The sequence below is a fragment of the Micrasema longulum genome, unplaced genomic scaffold (genome assembly GCF_059751315.1).
Source record: "Micrasema longulum isolate JH-2025_06_02 unplaced genomic scaffold, ASM5975131v1 h1tg000582l, whole genome shotgun sequence".
Taxonomy (NCBI): domain Eukaryota; kingdom Metazoa; phylum Arthropoda; class Insecta; order Trichoptera; family Brachycentridae; genus Micrasema; species Micrasema longulum.
This window is the reverse complement of record NW_028277778.1, coordinates 416646-440312: the sequence shown is the minus strand read 5'-3', so window position 1 is coordinate 440312 and position 23667 is coordinate 416646. Positions and strand designations below refer to the sequence as shown.

The 23667-nt window shown below is 34.1% G+C and overlaps 1 protein-coding gene across 3 annotated transcripts; it reads left to right on the top strand.

The window, feature by feature from the left end:
- The first annotated feature begins 260 nt into the window (after window positions 1–260).
- On the top strand, window positions 261–23277 carry LOC148280409 (cytosolic carboxypeptidase-like protein 5). Of its 3 annotated transcripts, none has more exons than XM_088228431.1 (14): window positions 261–372; window positions 923–1063; window positions 1141–1418; window positions 2753–3085; window positions 4623–4894; window positions 8362–8488; window positions 8856–9068; window positions 9858–10114; window positions 11517–11646; window positions 11973–12146; window positions 13163–13416; window positions 14121–14328; window positions 16032–16172; window positions 20742–23277. In XM_088228431.1, the coding sequence occupies exons 2-14, from the start codon at window positions 967–969 to the stop codon at window positions 21399–21401; spliced, it is 3144 nt and encodes a 1047-aa protein (XP_088084557.1). In that variant the 5' UTR covers window positions 261–372; window positions 923–966; the 3' UTR covers window positions 21402–23277. The 3 variants fall into 3 exon arrangements, with proteins under 3 accessions (XP_088084557.1, XP_088084555.1, XP_088084556.1); XM_088228429.1 differs by having other exon boundaries at window positions 8844–9068; XM_088228430.1 differs by lacking the exon at window positions 261–372 and adding an exon at window positions 475–586 and having other exon boundaries at window positions 8844–9068.
- The last annotated feature ends 390 nt before the right edge of the window (window positions 23278–23667 follow it).

Sequence of the window (23667 nt, the reverse complement as noted above, 5' to 3'; positions counted from 1 at the left end):
TTTAAAAATAAAAGATGCATTAACAAATGCTGCTTGCCTAATCCAATAACAATAATTTTCAATATTTTGCAAATCACTGATTAAGTAATAAATAGTATTTTACCATAATATTTATTACTTAGAATAATATTTACCTATCTTTTACTTGCAGGAAAATTTGTTCAATGTTTACCATCAAGTCAAAGTTATACCATTTTCCCATTGTAAGTACTTGCTTAGCTGAATTTACAAACATGGCCATATAATAACTCACTTAACAGCCACTGATTTTCTCGGCCAGAGGAAAACAAAATCATTATTTTCGGAGAAATGTCAAATTGCTTTTAAAAATTAGAAATTATATTCAAGATGATGTTTTTTAATGTTTTCAGGGTAAATATATTGTGTGTTTATAATGTCAATAATCGGTATAGTTTTATGAGGTGACGTGCACGGAATGATTCGATTGTACCATTTTTCTTTGTTTCGCAACCATTTTGAATCTGATGGCGTAGAGAAGCTGCTGTCTTGCACAGTGAAATTACAGACATTTGTAGTTAATTATAGAAATCGTAAAAACTTTGACCAGTGAATGACGCGAGTGGAGGTATTTTTTTTACTAAATATTTTTGACACCTTTTCCAATCGGAACAATGTGTACAATTGGCAATAATGCCAATCAGCTGTTTGTCAATCAATGTTGACATACAAAAAAAATTACGTAATTTGTTTAGTCTAAAAAACATGAAAACGTCAAATTTCACACACAAATTACGAATATCAGCAACAAAACCTAATAGCTGCCGTTTTTATGTTGTATTATAAGTGAAACCCTTAAAAGTTTCGTGCTTTACCATATTATAACCAACAAATATTATTGATCCGTAAGATGTTTGGAGTGTTCAGTTTTTTTGTGAAATATCGTTGTTGTTGTGTGTTTCAGATGATGTAGTTCTATTATCTATTAAGTTCTAACCAAAACTGGCAATGGACAACGTTATAGAATGCGGAGGGTTTACTTTTGTTCATAATTTTGACTCAGGAAATCTGGGTCAAGTGGAACAAATACCTAAAGCAGATATTGGTGAGGAGGAATAAAAATTACTCGTTTATTGTACAGAAATTGGGTCTTCTCTCTATTAATCTTCTGTTTTTGTTCAGTTCCCACCGCCAATACCGTTTCTAATGTGTTGGAAACCCCGGACTACGAGTTCAATGTTTGGACTCGGCCGGACTGCGCGGGGACGGAGTACGAGAATGGGAACCGGACGTGGTTCTACTTCGGGATCCAGGGTGCTCCACCCCTGGCCCTGGTGAAGCTGAACATCGTGAACCTGAACCGCCAGAGCAAGATGTACAGTCAGGGCATGGCGCCCGTCACGAAGACTCTTCCGGGGAAGACTAACTGGGAGAGAATCAAAGATAGACCTACGTATTTTGTAAGTTTTTTTTTAATTTTAAATTACCATTTTCCTCGATTATAAGATGGCCCCTTATTTTTTGACCCCAAAACAAATACCATTTTTTTAAAAGTAAAACAAAGTCATAACGTCGTCTTAATTTGAATACAACATAAGTCTTTTTTTTAATTATTACGATTAAATTATTTTCACCTTATGAAATAGCATCTATCTCTGTCATTTAAATGACAAAATTTTTGGCAGAAATAAGATCAAATATAATGCATTGCCTGTAAAAATATAACAATAAAATTAAGTGATCTGAAATATTTTATTAAAGTATGTGGTAAAATAAGAAACCGAACTTCAGTCCTCTAATATTCCAGATTCAGTATCTTACCACAAACGGATTTCATTGTTTACGAAAAACTTTCTGTTTTGATTGTTACAAACCTCAGCCTAGTGTTAAGAAGCCAAACCTATTTTGGTCAAAATTGAACTCGCATGTTTTGATTTATACTATTCAAAAATACAAATATCTTATCCACCTATCTTATCCATCATGTATATGGGGTTTTGCCAGCAAAAATCAGATCTTGAAAATACAAGTTCTTTAGAACATAGCTCTAAGAAACATTCTTGGACTTAAATGGGATTCCCATGTCAAGGATATCTACCGACAAACAAAGATACTGTCTTTCAAGGTGATGCCACTTCATAACATAACCACCTCTATTTTAAATATCATAAACTTTTCTGCTCACACAAATTTGAAACACACATTTGGTCATGATATTCACAATTACAATACGCGTTACTCGGGGAATCTTCATGTGTCTAAGTTTCGCTCAACAAAGTTCGGTAGTAGGTCTTTGGAAAATATTGGCCATTCCGAATATAATAAACTGCCATCGGGCATCGGAGCTAAAACACGAAATATCGAATAAAAAATCCAGAAGTGTCGCAATTAAAAAATATTACTTAAATCTTTTTGATAGTGATAGTTATTAATGTAATTTATATAGATGGTTTAAAGTACTGTGTTTTTTGTTTCTTATACAATAATGTTTTCTTACTATTTCGGATGTATTAACTATGTATGATATTATGTATTGTCAAAGGTTGTTCATATAGATAAAAATTATATTGACTCAAATTAAGTTTTTCTGGGTGATTATGGCATCTGTCATTCACACTCTTTGCCGACATTTCAGATGGCATTGCAGCCTTCATCATCTAGTGTCTATGTGTGTCACATTCTGTCTTCTTTCAATATTACAAAACTCAAATTGCAATAGTAAAAATCTAATGAATGTAAAATGTATACACTCTATTGTGTATTATACTAATAATGACTTTTTTGCTATTTCTAGTCTCTAGAAAACATATTCACTTTGAGTTTTAAATACCGTACTCCTGAGAACAAGCAAGCGACAACGTACTTCGCCTTTACCTATCCTTACACGTACACCGAGCTACAGAATGCTCTCATGGCCATCGACACGCGGATGATGAACACGGGCGTTGGAACAGAAGACGATATCTACTACTGCAGAGAGTGCGCTTGTTACTCACTGGAGAGGAGACGACTGGACCTGATAACCATCACATCCCGACACGGAATCACCACCGTGAGAGAAGAGAGACTGAAAAATTTGTTTCCGGATCAATTCACACCGCGTCCGTATAAGTTCCTCAACAAAAAGGTATTTGGTAATAAATTTTATTTTTGTGACACCTTATTCAGTGATGGGTTACCTATGACACGTGTGTCAGAGGTGACACGCCAAGACATTTTGGGTGACACGCATCGTTTACAAATAATCAAAAATAAATAAATAGTTACGCTAGTTAATAAATATTGCACTTTTTTCGTTTCCTAGGCTTACTTTGTTTCTCTTTCATTTACTAGGGCTGCTAAAATTAGTAATATGCCTAGATGTGACACAGCACCCGTGTCAAGCCAGATTTTTTAAGAATTTTGAAACGCGGAGCTAAAAAAGGTTACCCATCACTGCCCTAGATCATTTTTTCTCGACATAATTGAATTACGATCAATTCAAGTTATTTCTGTTGACTTAGAAGATGTATTTTTATTAATCTAATGAAATATTCAAAGATATGAACAATAACAACAACATTAGCATCTTAATACGTTGGTCAAATATTGATTTGTGATTAATTTACAAACTTTGTTGTGGTTAGTAAAACATTGAGGCTTACCTCCGTTTGAAAATTCTACGACAATATTTTTTGTATGTGATAACAAGTATTTATTAGAAATAACTGTGTAAATAACTTATATTTATAAAATCAAAGCTTCCATATTTCACCAATATGAAATGTCTAAAAAAACAAAAAACTAGCTCTCTGATCACAATCGTCTATGTAAGTTTTATAACTATAGCTAGTAATATAATAATACTTATAAAGAAATTGTTAGTTTTATTAATGAATGTGATTTATAAATTAGTTAATAATTTTCACAGGAGTTTGAATGTTTATGAGCAGATCCACAGAAAATTATAATTATTAATTTATTTAACATACACTAAAAATTCATATGTTACTTTTTGTTGTTATTGATAAATTGTTTTTTTTTTGTGATTACAATCTGTTGGTTAGGTTTGTTACAAAGAATTTCTTAATGTAGTAAAGAATGTACAACATTTTATATCTATAAATTATTTTTATTTTAAATATATTAAATAATGAAATAAATTCTAAAAACAAAAACAAATTAGGTCTATTTTAAAAAATTCAGTAAATAGATCACTAGGAACCCGTTTTGTTGCATTTTGTGTTAGTTATATTGTAAATTTTAACTTTTTTTTCTCATTTTTAGAGCCCTACATAAATGAAATTACTTTAAAGTTATAACTTAACTAATAATATAAAACAAATAATGATAATTTTATTATCAAATTAATTCTCAATAAATCTTAATTCTTTTTAAAGGTAAAATTAAGGGGGACACACTAAAGTTTGAATCACAAATAGTCATTTTGGAACAGACTGTTTTGGACAATTGTAGTTAGTTTCTCCAAAAAATTGTAATGTGTTAGGGATATCCAAAAAAACCAAATGTAAAATTTCCAGTGGTACTGCTCATATGCCATAAAGATGATTATCTCATATTTTATACATTGTAAGGTGTAATTATTTACCCCTCAATCGATACAATTGCATAGTCATCGCCTAGACTATAATTGCATCATCAGTAATGGTTGCACGATTTTTCAGGTAATTATCCTGTCGGCTAGAGTCCACCCAGGAGAGACTCCTTCCAGCTTCGTCCTGAACGGCATCCTGAACCTCCTCCTGAGTCGCCACGACCCGGTGGCCATCTGCCTGCGCCGGCTCTATGTGTTCAAGTTCCTGCCCATCCTGAACCCGGACGGAGTGGCGCGAGGCCAGTACCGAACTGACACCCGCGGAGTTAATCTCAACAGGGTCTACCTCGCCCCCTCTCTGCAGCTACACCCCACTATATTTGCAGCTAGGTCCCTCATAAGGTAAATGCTTATCCATATTTAGATCGTCTAGTTTAGTGGTTTTCAACTTGTAGGTCGCGACCCCCCAGGAAGGTCGCAAAGCCTTTTTTGAGGAGTCGCAGTTGCAAGCAAGGTAAATGCAAAAAACGAGAGTTTTAGGTCATACACTACAATTAAAATACAATAATACCACAGAAGGTTATGTTTGTTATTTTCTAGCAATTTGTCAAATATTGGTTCTATTTTTGATGCAAAAATAACCAAGTTGATTTCTGTTTGGAGTCCTATATTTCTCTTTTTAGTTTTCACGCCTACCATTGAAGAGAACCTTAGTTAGCGCCTGTGGGGTGCAAATGGTTCTAATAATTTCAAAGCTTCCCTTGCCAGCTCTGGAATTCTAATTTTCTCTACTCCCAGAAGACATCAATCTTATGCAAATTAAATTTATAAAATTTATAGACAGACCTTGCTGTTGACAGCCATACTCGTACTTTGCATTTTATTTTTTGATAATTAATAATATGGTCACAATAGAATGAAACTTAAATACATTGTCGTTTAAATCATTAACATACAAGTAGTATAATCAAATTAAGGTCCTGGGGGTCACCAGATTTTTATAACTAGTAAAGGGGTCGTATATTCAAAAAGATTGAAAAACACTGGTCTAGTGTATTTGTCAGACAAGTCTGAAAAAATTTAGTATCTAGTTTTATGTCAATTTTTTTTCTCTATCATCTGATGCAGTTCTCAGATGACTGCAAAATGCTACCAAAAATATATATGTAATAGCAAAAAACTTGTACCTAATTAAATGTTAATATTGCTTAGGTCACTTCAAAAATATTCCAAATGGCATATTGCCGTTATTAAATGAATAAAGCAGGCGTATTGCCAATGTAGGCAATCACTAAAAATCAGTCAATTTTTTTTGAATCATGCACTAATCGACAATATACGATTTTATGTGATCATTAAAATAGTTATTTTCTCATTGTCTCTCAACTTGTAATTTGGAGAACCCTGATTAATGAACTGGACGATCGATTTTATAATATACTAATACGTAGATAAAATGTACTCTTAAATCTGGCCACATCAAAAGTAGACACAATTTAGGGACACGTATGATATATAAATGTAGGAGAAGCTGGGAATGATTTCAAGAAGCATGTGCTATTCCTCTTCTCTGCTTATCCCTGCCGAGGAATGGCCCGATGGTAGTAAAATAAAATGACTATGGTTGTATTCCCTTTTTTTATACAGTTTATACGATTATATCGTCTAAATAAGTTCAATACCCCGGAAAAACCATTTGTCAAAATGTTCAGGGGGGACAAAAAACCTTGTAATTTTGTAAAACTGTTTTCTTTGTTTGTTAATAACATTGTGTCGATATTTGAGAAAGTAGACATTCTTCTCTTTGCCGACGATCTTAAAATTTCAAAAACTGTTACCTCTGATACCGATTGTGGAGTTCTTCAGTCTAATTTGGTAAGGCTGTACAACTGGTGCCAGAAAAATGAACTTTATTTAAATGTCGACAAGTGTTGTGTAATATCATTTACAAGAAGTAAAAAACCCATAATATTCGATTACAACATTAATAATATCAATCTGGGAAGAGCTACACAAATAAAGGATTTGGGGATAGTTTTTGACGAAAAATTGACATTTATTCCTCACATTGATACCATCACTAATAAGGCAATGAAATGTCTTGGATATTTGCAGCGAACTGTAAAGGATTTTAATTCCATCACTACCCTCAAAGTGCTATTTACTGCCTTGGTTAGAAGTAATTTAGAATTCAATTCAACAATTTGGTCACCTTATTACAATGTTCATATTTTAAAGTTAGAAAGAGTACAACATAAATTCCTTAGATTCATCAATTACAAACTTAATATACCCGCTGAAAATATTGATTATGATAATTTATTATGTACACTAAATATGTCAACTCTATGTAAAAGAAGGATTATAAATGACTTATTAAATTTATATAAAATAGCGAATGGCGTATTGGACGTCCCGGAATTAACCAGTGTTATCAGCTTGAAAGTACCTCTTCGAAATACTCGGCAGCTAACGTTATTTTTTGAATCTCCTGGCAGTCACAATTATTATTACAATTCACCAATACCTAGACTACACCGGCTAGGTAACGAGTATGGTGAAGTTGATATATTTTGTCTGTCTTTATATAAATATAGGTTAAGTATTCAAAAGGTTATAAATTAATTTATGTAAAATTTCTTAATATTTTTCTTTATTTACTATTTCTTTTTCTCATGTATCTCTTTAATAATGTATAAACTTATATGTATGTATATGTATGCGTGTATGTTTTCATATGTAAATTTTTTAAATATTTTTCTATGTATCATATACCTATGTTGGTACATTTCCTGATTTTTACTTATTATTGTATTTTTTAGCTTTTCTTATGTTATCTTTTATTTTAACCAAATTTACATACTTATGTTTCACTGCTGCACTTAAATGTAATTTCTAAAATATGTAAAAGCCCATTGGGCGTGTAAATCAATAAATAAATAAAAATAAAGAGATAAAAAATTTAATTAAATACACTTGGTGTTGATTTATATTTGAAAATTCATTTTTACTATCGTATGCGTTTATAAGAAGTTAATTGTGGCAGTTACGCGTGACTTACTCGCTGTACTGCCTTTACGTAAATAGAGTACGTCTCATCCGCTGTATTGGATTTAGGGATACACGCAATATTGCTTGTTTCTTTATTGGGGATGATTCATTCACAGTATTGAATTTAATAGAATACAAGCAGACTGTTGGTCAATTTTAAAATTGAAATACACCAATCAATGCAGCTTATCCCATTTAACTGAAAATGCCCAAAAAACCTATTTTTATTTTTTGTCTCATTGAACTTACAAAGAAAATATAGTTCAAACATATTTGTCATCTGGTGGAACACACTTATTTTTAAAAAAGCACATGATTGAAAAGATAGTTCAATTAGATAATAAAGAACAAGTAAACATAGTATTCATATTATATATGTATTACATAAAGCATCTTTTGGCCAGCTACCTGCTGTCATTAATTGCTCCAACTCCTGCGATCAATAGTGTGAGAGAAAGCAGTCAACCATTTCCTGACTTTGATACTTTTTCAACATTTCTACAATTCTGCCAGTGTTATACAGTTTATTACTTACCTCAATGTATTTTTAAGAATAATAAAAACAAAAGGTCACTTACTAATAAAAAGTAATTGTTGTACAATATTGCTATTGCTGAATAGATTCATAGAAACCGTATCTTTATTATGTGACTTAATCATTGTTGACCGTCTGTTTCTTTAAAATAAATAAATATCCAGTTCTGCCAAGATGTCAGGAGTCTGATGCTCGAAAGCAAAGGTTCAACTCGTTGTTACTCTGCCCATTAAAACAACAAAGTGCTTCAAGCTCGTGTATAGAAACTTTTTTTTTTTCTCAGATATTACCATTACGGGTTCGAGAAAGAAGATGATTATGACATTTCGGAAAATGTAATAATTCCTCCTACTTGTGAAGACTGCTCATCTGACTTCCTTTTGGATAAAGATTTTGAGAATCCGGATCAGGTAAAATCCAGAACATATCTTTAAATTTTTCATACAAATATGAGAAAACACAACTTGAATTAATTATGCCTTTAAACAGTTTTCTGTTCTTTGTTGATTTGAGTTCACATTATTTACTCCAGAAACATTAAGATGATTTTATGTCCACATTCTGTTTATTTTTCATTAATTTAATTAATCATGTTCTGTAATTAAAATAATTAATGATGGTGACAGGTTGTGGTGATTTGGTAGCGTTATAGACACCGAATCTGAGATCCAAGGTTTGCTGATAAAAACATTATATATATGACTTATTTTGATTGTAAAATAAAATGGGTTCAGTGTTGGTTACTAAATAAGCATTCTCCGACAGGAGAATCTAAAGTTCTACCAACTGAGCAGCAAGCGGAAAAAGACCAATCTCTGCAAGGATCTAAGTCATCGCTGGTCCAACCTATCTCCATTCAGCCTCCGTCCCCCCCTGCAGACCAGATCCTCGGGAGCTGGCAACACTTCACTCCGCTCCAAGGTCAAAGTGGACAGTGAAGACGACACCTCCTCGTCACTGCTTATTACCAGCCCAACTCTAGCTGATCAGGTCAATTTAGATCAATTAATACCGGATTTCAAATTTCTGTATTTTTCAATGTATTTTTTTAAAATTTATGACAATAAGGAAACTTAATGCCACCGAAATAAGATTGCGCGCATGGTTTACTGGACACCGACATTCTTAAAACATAGGAAAAAAAATTTCATATTAAATTAATCATAAATGTAGCCTCATATTTCAACGTAAGTGATATCTATCATTTCATAGAGCCGGGTTGTGGTCCCATGACTATTGTCACGAACCTGCGAATCAGAGGTCCGAGGGTCGAACCCCACTCTACCACAACTTGATTCCTATTTTCTAATAGTGAGTTATTTACAACTCGTTGAAAATGGCCCCCGAAATTGAAATATTTGGGTAAATCATAAGAAAGCAAATATATTTTTTTTATTATAAAACTTATTGTACATTCTTAAAACCTCAGTAGAGAGAGACCGGGTTGTGGTCCCATGGGTAGTGTGGTGGACTCCGAATCAGGTCCAAGGTTTGAATGCCTCTAGTACAACTTGTTGGCCATTTTCTGATACGGTTTTTTGGGTAAATCATAAGAATGCAATAATTTATTTTTTATCAAAAAAAAACATTCGAATGGCTAAGCAAACCTTTTATTTTCAACATCAAAATAGTTTGATTTTAATAAGAGTTAAATATCTAAATCTGAACCTTCAATTCTACTTTTTATCCATTAATTTGACCTCTTTTAGTGAATACATATTAAACCTCGTGTGCGTTTTTCTCCGACACTAGTGACTAAATTAGCTTTCAAATTTCAAGGTGGAGGATCTGAATTTAAACCAAAAATCATTGGATGGCTTCAACCCGTGTAGTTTGGATGATGAGTGCGCCGTGGACCACATCATCAGGCCGTCGGCTCCCGGCAGGAAGGGAGAAGACACGCGACCCTCTGCGGGAACCAAACTGGAGGAGATGAGGAAACTGATCGCCGCTCCGGAACTCACCAGTGATGATGACGACTCTGTCATGTGCGGAACACATCCTCTGGGGGACGCTCCCAAACTCTCCACTATAATGTAAAGCTCAGTGATTACGTCTTTATAATTCCTGTTTAGTAGAATGGTTATAAAGTAGAATAATTTGCCGATTCCACAACAGCAGCGGTTCATAACCTTTTTGAGGCTATTACCAATAAAGCGGGTGAGATATTAACAAATTTTCAAATCAAATTAGCTAGTGCATTTTTTCTCTTTAAATAACAGAAAACACCCGTTTTTTTGAAAATTTTTTATTAAATCTAAATGTAAGTCAATGACATTGTTGTTTTTTTTTAAAATTTACTGCATAAAATATTTTAAATACACAGATAATTTAAGAGTCCTCCTCACTAGGGAAACCTGTTCCTTGTAGAACTGTACAGTGTTAAAAAAAAAATTTGCACAATGTCATTCAAATACTTTTTTATTTCTTCTGTCCTAATTTTCTTCAGCCAAATTTTGATTTCTCTTTTGATATATTGTTTGTTATAAGGTTACTTAATTTTATGTGAAAGCGTATTAAATAATTTGGCATAAAAATAATCCTCTCACCTTTGTCCAAATGTTGCGTTAAAGGGAGGAATATTGACAGTGATATTACTTCTTGCCCTTGTTATATATTCATGTCCCTGAGCAGGAGGATGACGATGTCCATCTCCAAATCTGCCCAACAAAATAATTTTAGCGTGTATTAGGTTTATTTACCTTTAAAGATTTCTGTAGATTGAGTTCTTATTAATACATTGAGAATAACTTATATTGCTTAATTCTAGAAATTTATTTATTATTCGGTGCAGTTTTGACCAATGCACATCGTAGGTCGTGCTCCAAATTCAATCAGTTCCTTGCTTTTGTTTTTATTCTTACCCTTGTTGAAAATCCACTATCACACCTGTAAGTTGTAGGGAATGGGATCAGTATCTTCAAGGCGTTTTCCGATAATAATGTTTACGAAATGTTTCTTGTTGTTCAATATATATTTCCAGTGTGTTATCTTTCAAGTCTGAAGAATCATGCTTTGGCTTCAATTGCAGTATCGCGAAATAATCCTAGAAAAGGGTCCTAGCACCTTAGTATTTATTTGGCAATTTTGTTAATATTTTTTTATTGTAACTGAACACTGAACCGATCCGATCTTTGTTTTTACCCCTCAGAAACTCCCATTTTACCCCCTAGGGGATAATTACTCCCAGGGGGAACCACTGCACTACAGTCTACTCATTTAAAAATTGTTTGGATGCTTTTCTGGAGGAAGAAATATAAGTTGTAATGTAAATTTCGTTCAAATTAAGTTTTATGCTACATAAAATAACTTTTGTTTGATATTTTGAAAGATACTAAATAGTCGTGAAGAAAATAACGGTTTTGGTAGTAAAAATAAGAGGCTTTGCACTTATTTTATGATGTTATTATAATTTTCATTTATTTTTTATGACCACAGAACTGGAGAGATGTCTGTGAGTGAATCTCTGAAATTCAGCCAGTCGTGGTGCGTTGCGTGTGTAAGGACCATCAAGGAGTTGGAAGGGAGAATGCCCGGAATTTCCAATATGCTACCCGCTAGATACAAGGTATTCCCATTAGTTCATAATTGTTGCCAGAAGTTAGTCTCTGTCTGTATTTTATTGTGATTAATTACAGAACTAAATACATAGTTAAAAATGTATGATATACTGCCATTTATGCTCCAAAACCTTTGCAGTTGTCAATAGTATTTTTGTTTCTCTATCCATTACCATATCTAACTCATTTCAGACCAATGGTGGAGATCGCCATCTTTGTTTTAACACTGCATTATAAGTTCATAACCTCAACCTTTCCTCTAAATTCTCACCTCTCTTTTAGCTATCCATAATGTTAGGTCGATAATTATTTTACTATTTGCCGTGTTACGTAGGACCCTTCGGGAGTATCGGAGCAAGAAGCGCAGCACTCGCAGTGCGTTAACTGTCACGCCCCCCTGCGCAGTCCCCCTCCCAGCTCAACCTCCCAGGAGCACATCACCCTGCAGGTCAACAAGCGCAACTCCACCTTCCTCTCCACCGGTCGAAGCAGGACCAAGAACTCCCAGGTATTATGCTTAACTAACCACCCTTTCTAACTTTTTTAATCTGAACCTGTATTACCACAAAAAAATTACTTAAAATATTTTCAACCATTTCTGTTGGTATTCCATCATATCTTTATGTTTTATTTCCATATTTCCAATTATCATAGAATAAAAAAGGACTTGTACATCACCTATAATATATAGTGGAGTGCGTTTGAATCTATAACAACCCTACGTTAATGTGTTAGTGCCTGTCAGTGAACCAAATAAACACTACTATTACACTAGAATGATTTATATGAAAACTTATTGTTACACACACATAACGCAGCCATTATTAAATATTGAAATGGGATTGTACATGTGTCTAAACTTAATATCACTAAAAAACAAAGACATGTAATAATAAAAAAATGACTTGTTTATTAGTTTGTGAAAATAATTGGCCATGTTAATAATAAATCTATAAAATCCATTCGGATATCTTATCCTTAACTTAAACCTGTGTGATAAAATTTCCCTTCATTTTATTAATCTTCTTTCCTGGGTCCTCTTCCTGTCTCCTACCAAACACCTTCTTAATCCCACATTCTATGCATTCCTTTCCTGGATCCCTCTATTCATTATTTTCCTCATGTAAAATCTTACTACTACGTAATACGTCTATATGTACTAGCTCTATCTGTCTATTCAAAACAGCTGTAAACATAAAAATATACACAATTTATAGAAAAATATAAAAAATCTACAAATTATGACCAAACAGAAACTGAAAGCGAAACTTTGGTCGGTCGCTAATTTACTGCTCCTTAATCTTATTAAAAAATATAACATAACAAAATACTTTAAACAATTGTAACAAAGATTATTCACTATCCCCCTTCGTTGATAGCCTAGAGAATTCCTAAAAGGAATAGTATAATTTATATTACTTTTAGGTATTGTTAAATTAATGTTTTCAATTTTTTAAATTTAATTTTTGTTCTGTGTTATTTCTAAACCATGTAAAAAGAGGTTCTGGTATATATTATTTCCAGGATACCCAGAAAAAAGATTCTCGCAAGTCCACTCTCCCGGGTCGCTCGGCCACTCAGGACAAGGAGTCGGGGCTGTTCCTCTACATGGACATGCACGGCCACGCATCCAAGAAAGGCGTGTTTGTTTACGGTAACCATTTTCCGGACTCTGCGTCCAGCGTGGAGTGCATGTTGCTACCGCGCATCATGTCGCTCAACAGCGCACACTTCCATTTCACCTCCTGCAACTTTACCGAAAGGAACATGTATCTCAGGTCAGTACATGGAGGGTGTGTTTGTGTATGGGAGAGTGTTCCAGTAATCACTCACTGCTGGGAAAGTGGCTCAGCCTAAAGAGAAATTTCATCTCCCACAGGATGGTTTCCAAACATGACTTCTGCTCTTGTATGGTTAACCAATTGAAAGATATCTTTAAAAAGTACAACCATGTAAATAATAATGTGTAAATAGCGAAGCTACTACCTTTAGTCTAATCAAAATAGTATTACTGGAGACAACTTAGTGTATTCCACATATACAATGGAGGGGGGATTTAAGTTGAGTAAACTACCCCGAGTCTTCTTAAATGCCTACCTACCCAGCCGTTTTTGTATTTATTAAAAATGTATTTATTTATTATCTAATTATCATTAACAAATTCAATATTTAGCATGTAAACCATTAGTCCAATAATCGATGACACACAGATGTGCAACCATGTCGTGCAAATATAGATCGACGACCGACAAAGCGAGTCATCATTTTATATAGAATGCAATACAACATATTATGCCAGTCTAACAGTATTGCACATAACAACGAGAGCATCGTCCTGCAGTACTTAAACATCGTTCCTACCATGGAGATATGAAGAACAAAGGAATGTGGCCTATAAAGAGATCACAAGGCGTGGTAACCTCTGTTCTCAGCCAACTCAGACCTAAGTAATGGAATTTCTAACCTCCTGTCTGTGTTCTAGGGACCGACGTGATGGCATGTCCCGGGAAGGTTCAGGTCGCGTGGCCGTCCTGAAGGCCACGGGACTCACGCGCTCCTACACGCTCGAGTGCAACTATAACACGGGCCGAATCGTCAACCCCCTCCCGCAGTCTCTCAAGGACACCTCCTCCCCCCCGTGCTCGCAGCCTCTGTCCCCCCCTAAATACACCCCTGCGCTCTTTGAGGAGGTAATAGTTTCTGTGTTTACTTTTGTCACACGTTTTTTTAAAGGAATAACCTGCCAAGGCTCTATTTTAGAGGCATCAGCAGGTGGGAAAGAGATGATGTGGGAGGAAGTTATGAAAAAAAGATCGCAATAATTGAGAAAAAACGCTTTCTTAGATTTGCCGCTTGCAACTGACAAGAATTTAACCCGCAACACCAATTTTTATAGTTAGCTGTCCAACATACTGCACCATGGCGATTTGAACTGTTTTTTTTTATCATTTTCTTAAAAAGGTAGCCAGCTGGAGCTGATATGATGCCCGTGAATTTAAAAAACTTAAATTGGCTCTTCTGTAAAGTTGCTCTACATGTCGCTTGGTAACTTTTTCCTTTCCAGCATCGTTATAATTACCCAGATAGTACTATAACTATCTCTCTTTTCTCATATTCACAGATCTGTTTTAAATAAGTCACTCGAACCACTGTTGTGCAGCACGAACCGAAAGAGTATCAACCTCGTATATATTGCAAATTTGTTTGGTCCTTTTCGATGCCTTCCTTTTCAGGTAGTAAAAATGTCAAATATGGCAAATTTCTTCCTTTGAGACCTCCATACTCGACGCACGATAGTTCACGACTGAACCGACCAAGCGCAATACTGTCAAAGAAGCGTTTGTAGTATACACTCACACCTTTATAACGTCGTATCGTATGATCCGATGTGACCAATAATGAACGAGATATGCTTAGTTGAAAAAAAGGGTGCGAAATACGAAATTACTTTTTCCTTAACCTGATATAGCGCAATTGTTTTGCCTCGTTAGGATATTTTCAAACGAATGACACATTTTGATTTTCATTTTTAAGATTATAATCTTTTTTATACAAATTTAAATAAGGGGTTGAATTTCCTCACTAGGTTTCCTTTTTTAGCCGAATAATGTTCAGCGTTAATATTTTTGGTTTAACCAAATACACTACTGACTAACTGCTGATTACAATAAGAAACTTCAGCCCTACGGGAAATTGGATACAATTTTTTTTTCTTATGGGAACTTTGCCATATATTAAATTATATGGCAAAGTTTCTTGAAAATGTACAAAAATATTTTTTTATAAAAACTAACTACTTTGAACGATGTCACTAGTTCATAGTAATCAACCAATGATAAGAGAGCTGTGAAAGATATCCGGTTTACTTACCATCAACGAACCAATTGACAGAACTGACCGAGAATAAGCAAAAGAGAACCTGTAATGTCACATGTGGACTAATTTCAGAAATACAAAACTTTTAAAAATGATAGCACTGATAATACGATATATGAAAATTTCAAATTTAAAATTTGGCTTAGTTTAATAGTCTATTAACAAATTTAAAAATAATAAAAACGCTGAACTGCCTCATTGTTAAATAAGTCATTTTTATTTTTGAATTATTTAATAATTAAACATTTTGCATTTTTTTCTCATCATTAATAAGATAAAAATATACGTATTTTTAAAGATTATAGTTAAATTATTGCTTTTCTTATTTAATTAAATGTCCAAAAAAAAATGTTTGTAATACTTGTTTATGATTATATTTGAAATGGGTTGTGGTCCCATGACTAGCTTCATGGACGCACGGATCAAAGGTCCATGGTTTGAAACCCACTCTGTATTTTTATACAAAATAAATAAATTAATTACCTGTGTAATTGAGATTTTGTCTGTTTGGAACCAGGTTGGCAGGGCTCTGGGAGCCTCCTTCTTGGACCTGACCGGGCAGCACCCCAACTCCAGGATCCCCAACTCGGAGCACAGGAACCTCCACGGGGTCCGGGAGTGGCTCAAGTCTCGCCAGCGAGACCAGCGCCCTACTCAGGTCAGTTGCACGGACCGCCACTCACCCAATTAGAACTAATTCATCTATCACTACTCGTTGCTCTTTTTTTAAATTATGTTTTCACAAGATTGAACAGAAATATATAAAATTTTTATGAAGGGAATATGGAATTCATTTACAGGACTTTTTGGGGTCCGATATTAGAAATGTCACTTTGCATTATTGAACTGTTAATTCTATACTGATAGTTAGGTAAATATCTAAAGTATACGGTGATTGAAAACTCAAATGACTGACTATGTGTCTTGGCCCCAGGCGGATGAAGAATACAGACAGCTCTGTGTATTAAATAGAACCAGAACTGTGGACATGTGTTTTCGACTCAATGGCTACACTCGGGTAAAAATCCTGAAATAGGAAATCGAGTGGTAGTGATTGGCACGTTTGCCTACCACTCTTGAGGTCCTCAGTTCGATTCCTGGCGGGGTGGATGTGAACAATTGGTTTAAAGGTTGTTCTACACTGCAATATTTCATTACTCCTAAACTAGCACCTGAAGTCTGAGACTACCTTACCTTCCATGTGACAAAAATGATCCAGATACACTGCAATTGGAGTACCAATACAGTACACCACTGGGTGCAGATTGGGAAATTGTGACGATTCAGCCTGTCATTAGCTGGTTTAAATGACTAACTCAGAGGTTCAAATCCAGTACTTTTATACAAACATTTGGACGTACTAAAAATATTGTAGATATATTTTTACACTTTGTTTTTTCCTCAGAAGTTATGTCTTTGTTTCAATTGAGATATATGTGTATGTGAACGTAGTTATGCAGAAAGTTGCCAGCCATTGTAAAGTGAAACTGAGATAATAGCACCTTTGTGAAAATAGTGAATAATCAAATCTACACAACAGTTGGAATGTTTTGGACTTAAACAAATGAAAAACAATGAACACATTAGTTTTTTTTTTTTATATTACAGACAAAAATCTTATTGTGTAATTGACCAGTTTGAATGATTTTTAAAGTACAGTAAAATTTTTCTAGTGCTGTGGGTTTTTTCTGCAAATTGAGAAATGACATTTTTGGGATCGACACTATTTTCAGACGGCGATAAATACAGTTTTTGTATGAAAGCGGCCTGGCTGTTTTTAGCAGAACATAAAATGGACCTTACGGCACATGATAATATCAATATCTAATTTTTTTTCAAAATTGTGGACTAGCTGCTTTCTGCATAACTACGTTCAATTGAGACAAAGACATAATTGTGTCGTTAGACAAGACATATACAAAGGATGAAGGAATTTATGTCAGAGGATTTACCTCTAACCCTGGCTTATGATCTGTCATTGGCCTGTTTGAACGATCACTTTACACACTTTAACATTCACTATTTTGACTATGTTTGAACATCCGTATTTCTCCAACATTCTTCCGTCTGTTGATTAAGTGAAATAAATACTCTTCACGTATTAACTTTATCTTGATTTGTGAGTCCCTTATTCTAGAAATCTCTGATTGCCGATACTTATACATAGATAAAACCAAACCTCTATTGTCTTTATTTTTCTTCATTGTGATGTGGGTGGTTTTCCATATTAATTTGTCATACTACACAAATTTAAGGTTTTTAAAAAATATATCAACAATGTGTTCATTACATTTCAACAATAATTTTTTTAATTAGAAAACTGTGTATGTATTTTTATTATTATAATTCAAATGCAGTTCCACCGAAAAAATGTCTGTAGAAAACCTCAATCTACATTACATTTTGATGAATGTGTTTTACGCAACATTATTAGATCTGCTGCTTATGTAAATAACATCACTCATATTAAATATGTTCATGTATTTTTATTTTTTTATATTGTTTATTCTACATCAATCAAATGAACACAATACTCAATTTCTGTACACATTACATTATACATATATATTATTGCATATAATATTATAGTAATTATTGGAAATTAATGTGATTCTTTCACAAGTTAATACTTCACTTTACATTGTCTTGTTAATCCTCGTGGATGCTCGTTTTAACTGAGTTTACAAATTGAATAATTATAAAATAAAACCTGCAAAAACTGCATATTATGGAATTCGATCCTGGAACATTTGGGTTATCCAGTCCACTACTCTATCCGACTAAGCTCAGAGTGCCGATCTCCTTGTGTTATTATTCTGTCTTAATATAGTGGGTGCGTTTTATATTCCAAACCAATGTTGTCAGGCCGTCATTTCGGTTTGATTGTCATTTGTTGGCTCGTATTTAACAGTTGTGGAGACTGTTTGATAACAATCTGTTACAGAGCATCTACTCCGCAAAAAAGTGTTGAAGTTATAAAAACATTATATCTAAATAATCGTTCGATTGTGAATACTCCAGTAGCCAACATAAACCAAAAAATATTGATGCAGTGAGGCATCTTAGTTTGTTAACATCCAGGCACCTCCCTTTGATGCCGTTCACATTGAAAATGCTTGAGGCAATGCCGTAACAGTTTCTGGTGATCGCTATTGTGACATGTTGGAAAACTTTTTTAGGCCCAAATTGGATCGATTAGGCCTGCAGCACGTGTGATTCCAACAGGTCTCGTCACACACAGCTCATGCTACGGTTTTCCCAGCCGAAAAATGTAAAAAAGTGGTGAAATCGACTGGCCCCCCCAATCCCCTGATTTGACTGCCACCGATTTTTTTCCTACGCGGGTACTTGAAAGGAAAGGTTTAAACTGGCAAACCAATCACAATCGTGATGCTTAAGGACAACATCTGAAAAGAGATTGCCGAAATAACACCAGAAGTCTGCAAAAATCTTATGAAAAATATACTCAACCGATATCATATTTTAAACATATTTTTAAAAGCCATTGTAACGTACGCGTTACCACGATTTCGCGCTGGTTCTTCACCTGCGTCTGCCGCAGTCAGACTTCCCAGCGTAAACGAGAAGCCACCCTCAGTCAAAGACAAAATCGGAAGGCAGGGGCACGACTGTGCCGTCTGCAAGTCAACCTCAATAGCCCCGAAAAAGACTTTCCTCACGGTTCAGAGTTCGGCACTCGACAGATTTATTATTCTAAATTACACGGCTTATAAAACTGCACACGTCGAGCTCCTCGGGGCTAGCCGTAACGCTGCGCCGGCTGGCGCTATTTTCATAATATTATATGTAGTATAAACCACAATTATTTGCTTAATATTGCGGAGTAATTACTACAACTTGGGAACTTCAAAATCTGCATTTGTGAGGTACCCACTATTTTTAATCCTCCTTCGTGATTGCTACAAATAGATAAGTCATGCATTCAAATCATAATATGATTTAAATGAATCACGATTTGCCTATTTCTAGCTTCCACGGAGGAATATACAAACGGATTACTCAAAAATGGTAATTTTGAAGTTTCCTAGTTGCAGTAATTACCCCCGCAATGTGTAACTAATACGCATATGCATATCACTTCAGCATACTCAACACATAATACTGATAGCTCAATATTCATCTTTTAATGGAAATTTTATGTTTCTTTCTGTTTTGTTCTCAATTTCAGTGAAAAATCAAAATTTCTTGCCCAAACCCAGAAGAAAATTCTAAAGCTTAGTGTTTTTATATTTTTACATACGGTAAGATGCTCGACGATCTTCTAATTCATGCATCGCCATATTGGTATATAAACTTCATCATCTCTGTCCTATAATAATACTGCTTAATATAATTACTATCTCCATTAACATCATGACACCCATTTATCACGGCTCTTTATCACTTTCTGGGAATAGCCACAAATTACTTAAGATGTTCATTTTGCTTTTACAAATGTTTCTTTTCTAACAGAAAAGGTGGTGATTTCGGCTAAACCCGTAGACAGAATCTATTCATTGTCTCGCATTCCACGTAGCATTAGTTGACAACCGAAAGTTCCTCTCGGATCACTTAACAAAGCATGGGCATCAGTTTCATTATTTAAGGATGGTAGTTTAGAGTCCCTCGATGCTTAGTTGGTAGGAGTCATTGGATGTAATAAGTGGATATTTAATAACCTCGCTTCTGCTCTATTTGAATTTAAAATGCTCATTCCTAACGAATAATACCATATAATATATCACTAATTGCAGCCAATTAGTAATTTAGATCTTTAAAAAAATGTGTTACTTATATATACATATATTATAATGAATTGATATAAATACTAAAATACAGATTCGGTAATCACATTCAAATGCATAAATAAAAGCAGGAGGCATAATTTAGTTTTATTTACTTAACTTTTGTACATTGACGGGCTTATTACCAAATGGCAATTTCTTCCAACCAACCATGATCGCATTAGCAAAATTATAATTGTTATGCTAATTTTTATTAATATGTTAGCTTGTAATATTTTGATTTCAACTTAAATCATTCAGTATGTTGTTCATTTACATTTTGAATGTGGGTCATTCTCTTGTGCCAAATATAACAGTAAATGCCTATGACACATTATATTATGAGAATATTTTATTATATTAGACATATTGTTACCCTATAGTATTTATCTTAGATGAGGGAACAGCTTACGGAGACATTCAATGTTTGATTTCTTCAATAGGTGGCCGCAGAAGTGCAGACGCCCGCCTCCAGCTCGCGAAGTCCCCGACCGGCCTCCCGGAAAGAAAATCTTCTCGCGGCCGACCCCAACCTCCGACCTCTCTCTTCGTCCCGACTCCACTCCTCCAAATACTCGTCTACCCGATCTAAGGTACTCTCGGACACCGCCTTCTCCTCCAAATCGCAAAGAAACTTATCGTTGATTTCTATAAAAAAACCCGTGGTTGCGAAACACAGCGCGGCTTTTAAAGCGCCGCTTAAGAACAAATCTCCCAGTCGGAGAATCAGACATTGCAAGTCATCGGAAGATGCGGACAGCGCCAAACCAGCCAGAAGTTTGATGGAATCGACTAGGATCAACAAGCAACGCACCTTAAAGGCAGAACTCAAAGTACAAAAAGAATCGGCTAAAACAAAATCCAAACCTCGCGCCAAAGAAGGAGGATCCGCGTATCAGAAACAGCCCGCGCAAGTTGCAACTAAACCCGCAAAGAGACTTAAAGTCTCCCAATTTGTTAAATATTCTGATAGTGGAAAGGAAAAGTTTCGCGGAAGGAAAGGCTTCGGTAAAGCCGGCGTTTCCACTTCTCTCAGCAGTCCGGAAGATTCCTGGGATGGCTCTAAAGATCTCCCTAAAATTGCAGCGCACAAATTTCTGTAATTATCTCAGAACTAACACCTTAGAATTTGAAGACCCCGTGAAATGACATGTTATCTGTACTTTATCTGTACTTTGCTGTATCGTGTACATGGAACGTTTTTGTGGATAACTTTAGAGTTATATTTATTATAGATCATGTTTTTCAATCATTTCATCGTACTATTATTACATTGATAGTAACCTCTCTGTATCTTTATTACATTTGCAAATCTACTTGTGTTAGACACAATATTATTTGTATACATACTACTCTATATAAATATGTAACTTTTTTAATTTGTTCAAAAACAAATTATAAGTATTTGACTGTCAAATTTTTATTTTGTTTTTTTTTATATAATTTTATTTGTGGATGATCGTGGTTTATTATTTGTTAAATTATTCAGATGTGTTTAGTTTTTCCTCAGTGAATTATTTTGAGTTACTAACTTTATTATATTTTTAAAAATGCAGTCATCAACCAGTGCCATACATTTGAATAACTGTTTGTTTGGAAGATTTTATTAGGAAGAATCATTTTATTTAATAATTATACTAACTCGAGGATTCGGTTTCATTGATGGTGACTGCTTATAAAAAAAATATGCTTTATAATTGAATTTACAAGTAATAAAATTGATAAATATTTTTTATGAGTGACAAATAAACAATCTCTCCAACTGTAGGAATATATATTTACATATTTATTTACTGAGATCATTTTGTGGGTGATAATTTTACATTTTCTTTATTTTAAATATAATTCTAGATTTTATTGGCTAATAATTTATTCATAAATTGTATATTTTAAAATTAATTTTAGTTATTATTGTATCTGTGATTTCCCGCCATTTCAGTCCACATCACAATTGGCTATAAAATTGTCATTTTTAATATTTATTTTAAAATTTAACCTCATCAAAAATACTTAAAAATGTTCTTTAATAATATAAATTTATTGACTGTGTATATCGGATACATAACATTCTCAATTTACTATGGATTACCGTGTCACTTGTACTGAAATGTAATATACATATACTATAATACTATGTAGTAATTTTATAGCTGGTTTTTAGTATTCGTTAACCTCTGGCATAATTTCGCTTCCCACGAGACAATCTCACCAAAAGACAATTCATTCTTATTTGAATACAAAAATGACAATCAACGATCAACAAAAGGCGGTCATCCTTCGAGAACAACTAAAGATGGTTAATCATAGTGGACAACAAATACAGTCAATCGTTATTTACAACATAAAATAAGATAGTCAATCTTCGACTTTACGAAAGATTTAGTCTTCTCTACGTTTAAGGAAATCCAATCTCAAGACTGTTGATGGAGATCTGCTATGTAATATTGGCTCAAGTTGGGAATACAAGACAATTGGATTTATATAATATTTAGGTTATTGCGGCACCTTTTTGGGAAATGGTTACTTCTGAAGTTATGTTTTGGTGCTCGAGTCTCTAGTTGGTTACCATTCTCCGCTAAATATTATTATTTCGTATCGGGTGTTTGGTAGGATTAGTGAATGTCTCATTGTGTAAATTATGTAATGTCTGAACTTAGATAAGACAAGATACACTATGTACGAGGACGTATTGTGTGTTGTAATGTGGTCGGCTCTCAGCTGTGAATTTATGTTTATTATTTTCATAAATCTTTATAGTTTTTATTTCTCTTTGCTATGCTTGATATTTGTAGTACATATCTTATTGTTGTGTTTTATATACATTTTAAATTGCAAAAATTCAGGTGATTTTTAAGGGGTGCATTTCTATCTAATTAACTAATTGTTTATTATTTATAAATTTATACCGCCGTATGTTTTATGACTGTCCAAAATTTGGTGAACATATTTGCTCTTATTAAAAAACCTTTATTTAAAAAACTATTTTTATTTCAAATCCCTAATGGTAGTTCTTCTTCTTCCAAGTTCTCGCTGATTTTGCGTGAAAATTATTACTTTATTTTTACTAAATAGTAAAGAACATGTCATTGAAAGTACTGTCCATCACTAGCGACTACTTTCTCCCATATTTCTGGCAGCATTTTTTGGCATATTCATAAGAATGGAAGTGCCGCTTAGCATGAAAAAATTGTTTGTTTACACTTCGGCGGAATAGCATATACCGTCATTTCAAATTTCAAGCCTAATGGCGAGCTTCGTGACGCAGTTGACTGAAGTATTGCCCAGTGTAAAAGGGCTTAGATAAGACCATATGTCGGTAAACAGCGAGAACTTATTCAAATGCCTATTGCATTGGTAGGTACACAAATC

Bases quoted from the DNA above. Each gene is read 5' to 3' on its own strand.
- LOC148280409 (XM_088228429.1), top strand. From the start codon at position 967: ATGGACAACGTTATAGAATGCGGAGGGTTTACTTTTGTTCATAATTTT. The intron at 13,417-14,120 runs GTCAGTACATGG...TCTGTGTTCTAG, and splicing joins GAAAGGAACATGTATCTCAG to GGACCGACGTGATGGCATGT. The intron at 14,329-16,031 runs GTAATAGTTTCT...GTTTGGAACCAG, and splicing joins CCCCTGCGCTCTTTGAGGAG to GTTGGCAGGGCTCTGGGAGC.